Below are 6,254 nucleotides of genomic sequence, written 5' to 3' on the forward strand. Positions count from 1 at the left end.
AAGCATAAATTTGTTAAACTGAAAAGAAGGCCTAACAGTTTTTTAGAAGAGATGGACACTACAGCTGTCATACAACATGTGAAACAGCCTCACCTGTCTCTCAACAGGGAACTGCTGTAAATGGAAAAAAATAAATTACTTGAGCTTTGAAGCTAGAAGTGGCCCCATGAACGTTACCTGGCTTCTTATTAAATATGAATCATCGAATTCCATGTATTCATCCTAATAAACATGCTTAGGCATTTTATCTTGGAGGATATTAAGCTGTTGGGCACTATAGTAGGGAACAAAAGGGATAACCAATCACCTGTACCCACAAGCTCTGTAGTGACAGGGAAAAATGTTGTTGAGGTAGCTAGGTGATCTCAACACAGAACTCCCACTTTGTGCAAAGGAAAACGGGGAAGAATACTTGAAACCTGGCAAAGAATGCTTCCAAGCTCCAGAAATGGTAGTTGAGTCTAGCCCACCAGATCCTCACACAAGCACGGGGCAGTGGTTCACCACACAGGTATAGTGCACCCAGTTGTGAGCAATCTCAGATACTTCAGGAGAAAAGGGGGGGGAAAAAAAAACACAGACTGTCTCTGGGCAACAAATTTGCAATCCAGGTCCGAACACCCCTCCTCCTTTGCCTATTTAAGTACTGGAACTTTTCCCTTTACACTGCTTTTTATCTTTGTAAAGGTCTGCTTTGTACACTGACTTACCAGGGCTGAAATGTTCTCCAAGGAGTGAAACCATGGCCACAAATGAGCATGGCATGGAAGTGTCATCACTGGATGCCCTTACTGGCTATGTCTACACCTGGCTGACCATGCTTCTTTTTGCTATTACACCTGCAGCAGAGACAGACAGAGTTCCCGTAAGAGCCTTAACCTTTACTCTGCACGGGGAGGTGATCCTCATCTGAACTGCTGAAGCAGACTTCAGAGTCCAGCTGTGGGGCACAAAACAAATCTAAATAAATACCTGACTCAGCTACTAAACTGAAACAGCAGCAGCTTTAAGGAGAAAGCTGGCAGCACTACTTAGAAGTCCATGGATTGCTTCCAGTTACCCTCTTCTCCACTCACTCTAATTATTTATCCCTGATCCCTAAATAGACTCTGTTTCAGGATTGCTTAAAAGGAATGTACATCTCCATAGCTCCTTCTCTCCCTTTCCAGTTCACTTTTGCAACCTTAGACAAAAATCTACAAAGCCTGTTAGGCCATTTCATCTGAACTACATCCTGTAGAAAAACATTTAGTCTTAACCCACACACGAAGAAGCTTGTCTCTAAGATTTTATTAAACACAACTGGGGCTTGTTTTTCTAGCACAAGTCTCACTAAGAGGTCTCTTTTTGAGACACTGCTTTACAAATCTCTATAAAAGGCAGCTCTGCTTTCTGTTCTGAACTTTTTACTCGAGTCCTAGTATTTCTAGTTAATAAGGCTGCAGGGGATCAATGGGCCATCTGATCTGCAGTGTTGGGATAGTGCCAAACATTTCCCTGTGTTCAAATGAAAAATCAGTTTCTCAATCCAAGTGTATCTAAAATACTTTTTTTAATTTTGCGTAAATTCACAAATGATACAGTATTGAAGTGTTTGTTGGTTGGTTTTGAATTTTTAAACATACTGTACAATCAGGTGAGTTAAGTGTTTTACATCAAGGCACAGCACACCGTTCAATACACACATGCCTTGCCAGGCAGCAGTTCAGTACAATCCCCGAGTTTTGGCAGTAGTGCCAGGATAAGTAGCAAGAATCACATATAAGCTGGAAGATAAATAAATAATAGATGCTCTCACATTTTATTTGAAATAGAGTTGCATATAAAAAGAATATACAATAATTTAACTTTAATAACTAGATTCTCTCGTACTATACATAACAGAATTGTTTTCATTTGTATTAAATAAAACATTTTCAATATTAGGATGCAAAAGTAATCTTCTTTTTGGCTGTCTTGACTGATGGAGAAGAGTTGCTCTCATTAGAAATTAAAGTCGAGCTTTCATTTTCGTGTCAATCTGAAAGAACAAATCCAGAGTTACTGATACCTTGGTAATGAAATGTTACTGGTAAAAGAAGCAAATAATGCCAACAAAATTGCTGCGTTCAGTTAACGCACTACAGAGCTAATTATCTAAGCAGAACTTCTCAAAAGCAGCTTTTTTTTTTTTCCACAGTCTAAACATGCCCCTGTCATGTTTGTAACTTTTTTTTTTTTTTAATAGCTATATACACTGTTACTTGCTCTGCTTTCTCAGAGGTTATCACTGCAGGTCTGTTACTCATCCAGCAAAACTAAGATTCTGGTAATACCAGCGGCTGCCTGCATTGCAGATTCAGTTTATTGCAGTGTATTTACCATATTCACACCACCGTTCAGCTTTTTAAATTTGAACACTTCTTCTCCTCCTGCCGAAGGCCTTGGATCCCACGTTGGTTGGTACAAAGTTGTTCTTGCCCACTCCTCCTGACCTGCTCAGGAAGTCTGCCAGACGATGGGTCACACAGGTCGCTGTGTTGCACGCTCTCTTCTGTGCTGTGACACTGCTTTTCAAAAGGAAAACAAGGAGTCAGTTCCTGCAGTATCCACCCTGCATACAATGAAAGGTCAGTAAGGGATGCTCTATGCCTGGGAAAGAAAAAGTAGGCTTGCTGCACAGCAAGCATTTGCAACATCTGTCTGCACAGCTTAGGAGCTCTAAGAGATGAGACTGTACGTTCTTCTAAGTACCAGTCTCAGTTTACAAAAGGTGGCTGAGCCCCTTCTTTCTTGGGCAATTGGACTGAAGACTAAGCCAAGCCAGATTTTCAGCAGCACATGAGCCACTGCCTGCCTCCAGTATGACCAACAGAGAGGTGCTGTGAAGGTCCAGGTCTGGAGAATTTAACCAATCCCTACTCCCTCCAAAAGCTTAGATCTGCATTTTGTTTGTAGTGCTGCTGCAAGACAGTAGCAGATGCAGATCTTTAACTTCTGACTTCAACACATACTCGTGTCCAGAAAACAGATTCAATCCTCACATCACTGATGACAACAGGAGCTTTGTCAGTGACTCTGGCAGGGCTGTACCTGCACAGCAGTTGACCGCTTGTTTTCAGAGCTAACTCACACAAACATACCACTTACACATATTTAACAGGAACATGGGAGCTTTCTCCTAGAGCCAGACCTCTGTCTAATACAGCACTTTACAGTGGGAGCAGTTCACAGACTTCAACAGGATTAGTTCTGTGCTCAGAGTTCAAGCTACAGCTAATAATCTTGCTAGATGGGGGACTTCAAGACATAGGCAGTCACACAGTTCTGGCTTGAGAAGTGTTCCACAAAAGCAATAACTTTTTCTTGCAGTATGAGGGATTTTTCTCAGGTAAACTTTACAAGACAGTTTATTAATGTTAACAACAAATACTGTTTGTAACATCAATGCCAATGTTTTGGAACAGGCCTCATGACAAGATACATGCAGTGCAGCAACAGAGCAGCACTTACACTGCACTAGTGTAAAGACCTATTGCAAACTAAGGAAAAAAAAAAAAAAAAGAGCACAAGGTTCTTACCTGGAAGTGTTCAGTACCCAGTTTTAAACAGGATTACATTTCTAGTTTGAACAAATCTGTAGGAGCCTTTCCTGGTCCCTCTGCTCCTCAGTATCCTTACTAACAGGATTGCATCCATGCCCAGTTGCATCAGTACGTATGAATGTGTGTGTAAAATTTCAGTTTTTAAGTTCTTTCAACTTCTCTAGAATTACTGGCATTGCCTCATGAACTTGTAACATTTTTCTAGCCTTATCTAGAAATCTTACTTTCTAAAACAAGTTATTAAACCAAGCAGATCTAATCCTTATAGAAAAATAGGTTTATTGAATAAGTGCATGGACAAGCACAAAAGAAGAGTCTACTTGTACATTTAGCAGCCAGAAATTAAGAGGCTTTAGATTGTTTTTTAAAATCAGGGTCTAGGAAAATCATTTGAAATGTCAAGGCAGTGCTGTTCATTTTTATTTATTTTCTCCCCTAGCTTGGTATGTATGTTAAGTTCTGTCTTCCTAACATTAGGTCCATCTCAAACATTCTCTGTCGAAAACAGAATCAAAAGAACATAGCAAAGTTAGCAATCAAAGTTAGATCCACATGCATCAGGTTAGGAAAAAAAAAAAAAGGAGAAAGGGAGAAATAAGCAGGTCTAGTTGTTTCCTAGGGGATCCCCATAGTTTGCATAGCGTTCGTGTTCCAGGTCACTCAGCACATTCCGTTTCTTGCCAGGAGTTCCAGCCCCGACGTCAGTGCGAGGGTAAGTTTGCAATTTGTGCAATTCTTGAGACAGTTTGCCCAGCACACAAGTACTCAGACTGGCACAGCGTTTGGAAATGGGTCTATCCAGGCTGCAGGGGGGAAAAAAAACATGCCCAAAGGAAGAGTAATCTCAAACATGCATTTACATGCGTTTCTTTCCTAGATAAATACCTACAGTTAGGAACACTTAAAAACAACAAAAAACCAAAACCAAACCCTCCGCATCGCATTCCATGCAGGTAAGTTCATACATATGCAGTCAAAATGAAAACACTATTTTCCAATTAATTCAACTTTGTTAAAAAGCAAGGTCGTTAGCCTTTTGGATGCTCCTAGTCAGAGGTCAGGAAGTTTAGGGCCCACGTATTCAGCATGCTGTTCAGTCTCTCATACATCACCACCATGCTTTGCAATCAAATCCTGTTAGGATAATGCAAATGCTCCCGCATGCCTTTGGTCCAGGAGAGTGGTGCTGCGTGCATTAGGAGGGACACGTCCCCTCTGCCAGGGACTTTCCATGCCTTACAACAGCATGCACTTTCACGACAGAGAATCCAAGAGTGACTGAAAGGCCCCTAACCCTCCCCCTAGGAAGACATACCTTTTGCTGCCGTATTTTAACACAACCCCCTCATTCAAGCTCAAATCGCCCTCCACTTTCAGTTGTAAAAGACAGACAGAAGCAGGTTAACTAGGTGGAAACTGTTCTCCCGATATCAGCACTAGGAGGTCTCATCCTTTACCAGTGAGGTGACCACAGTTAGCCGTAACCCCAAGAAGAGAAAAAAACTGGACCTGGAGAAGGTCTGCTCAGGTGGCTGGTGCTAAATAGCAAAGAGATAACATCCCCCCACTGCTCTTCTCCTGCAGCCCTTACCTGTTCCCCTCGGAGGCTTGCTCCAGCTCTTCTGCTGTCATCTGTATGAACTCTTTCACGAGCGCATTTAATAACCTCCGAGCTTCATAGTCGCTGAGCGTCACTCGATCCGTTACGGACTCCAGGCCAGGTCTAGGCAGAGGCAAGCAAGAGGCTGAATGAGACAGGGAGTGCTGGGAGAGCCAGGCACGGGAGTGGGGCCTGGCATGCCCCCTGCCTGCCACTGACAGCGCCTTGCACCCGTGGCAGCCCTGCGTTGGGCTTTGGATAGGTAATAAAAGAGCCACAATGTCAAAAATAGCATGAAAAGCAGCCAGCTTTCCCATTCACTGTCATCTATCTCCCTCCTAGGTCTCTAAAGAATATTAAGTGTTTCCATTGCATTTAGATACAGCAGCAGGATCAGTTCCTTACCTGACTGGAGCTGCCTGGAAGCTCTCCATCTGGCACACAACCAAGGCATAAACAGCAAGGAAAGATGAAATCTTCAGCATAACCATGATTTCCTCTCTACAAGGAAGAGGTACATCAAGCAATGGCTCATTTCCAACCCTCTCAGTCCCTCTACTAAAGAGATCAGTTTCCTAGCCACAAGTAGCACAAATACCAACAGCTTTTTGTGACTGTTACCTTTCCTTTTTTTTTTAATTACTATTATTGCACTGTGATTTCCCCATAATTTTAAGGTGAAGCATAGCACTAGTACAGGAGATAAAAATGCAGCTTTCCCAAGCTGCAATTCTGTACAGCTACCTACATTTAATTTACTGCAGAGTGTCCCTCACCCTGATGGAAAATACATCTCTTTGACTGATTACTGCCAAAAAAGTCAGTCCGTGTGCCCGATGTGAACAGGCAATGACAGGGCACAAGGCATAAGGAAAAAAAAAAAAAGGAAAAGTTTTGTGTTTGACATTTTTAAGAATGAAGTGCCACTGCTAGCACTTCACTTCAGACTGCTTGCAGCTTAGCAGTTAGCACACCAACATCTCAGAAAACACTGTACTAATTAAGTAGTTAAATTTCAAAAAATATTTCTACTCAGAAACCAGAAAATTAGTCACAAGGACAAAGCCTGT

General features: G+C 42.0%; 1 protein-coding gene across 3 annotated transcripts; it reads right to left on the reverse strand.

Moving 5' to 3' along the window:
• Nucleotides 1-1,535: 1,535 nt before the first annotated feature.
• On the reverse strand, nt 1,536-5,681 carry LOC103769422 (calcitonin gene-related peptide). 3 transcript variants are annotated; one of them, XM_008936620.1, is made up of 4 exons: nt 5,590-5,681; nt 5,176-5,307; nt 2,376-2,546; nt 1,536-2,020 (listed from the first exon to the last, which is right to left on the reverse strand). In XM_008936620.1, the coding sequence occupies exons 1-3, from the start codon at nt 5,673-5,675 to the stop codon at nt 2,387-2,389; spliced, it is 378 nt and encodes a 125-aa protein (XP_008934868.1). In that variant the 5' UTR covers nt 5,676-5,681; the 3' UTR covers nt 1,536-2,020; nt 2,376-2,386. The 3 variants fall into 3 exon arrangements, with proteins under 3 accessions (XP_008934868.1, XP_008934867.1, XP_008934866.1); XM_008936619.1 differs by having other exon boundaries at nt 2,376-2,549; XM_008936618.1 differs by lacking the exons at nt 1,536-2,020; nt 2,376-2,546 and adding an exon at nt 3,843-4,387.
• Between the last annotated feature and the right edge of the window lie 573 nt (nt 5,682-6,254).

The sequence above is a fragment of the Merops nubicus genome, unplaced genomic scaffold (genome assembly GCF_000691845.1).
Source record: "Merops nubicus isolate BGI_N331 unplaced genomic scaffold, ASM69184v1 scaffold18293, whole genome shotgun sequence".
Lineage (NCBI taxonomy): Eukaryota > Metazoa > Chordata > Aves > Coraciiformes > Meropidae > Merops > Merops nubicus.

Bases quoted from the DNA above. Each gene is read 5' to 3' on its own strand.
- LOC103769422 (XM_008936618.1), bottom strand. From the start codon at position 5,675: ATGGTTATGCTGAAGATTTCATCTTTCCTTGCTGTTTATGCCTTGGTT. The intron at 5,308-5,589 runs GTAAGGAACTGA...GCCTCTGCCTAG, and splicing joins TTCCAGGCAGCTCCAGTCAG to ACCTGGCCTGGAGTCCGTAA. The intron at 4,388-5,175 runs GTAAGGGCTGCA...TCCCCCCTGCAG, and splicing joins CAAGCCTCCGAGGGGAACAG to CCTGGATAGACCCATTTCCA.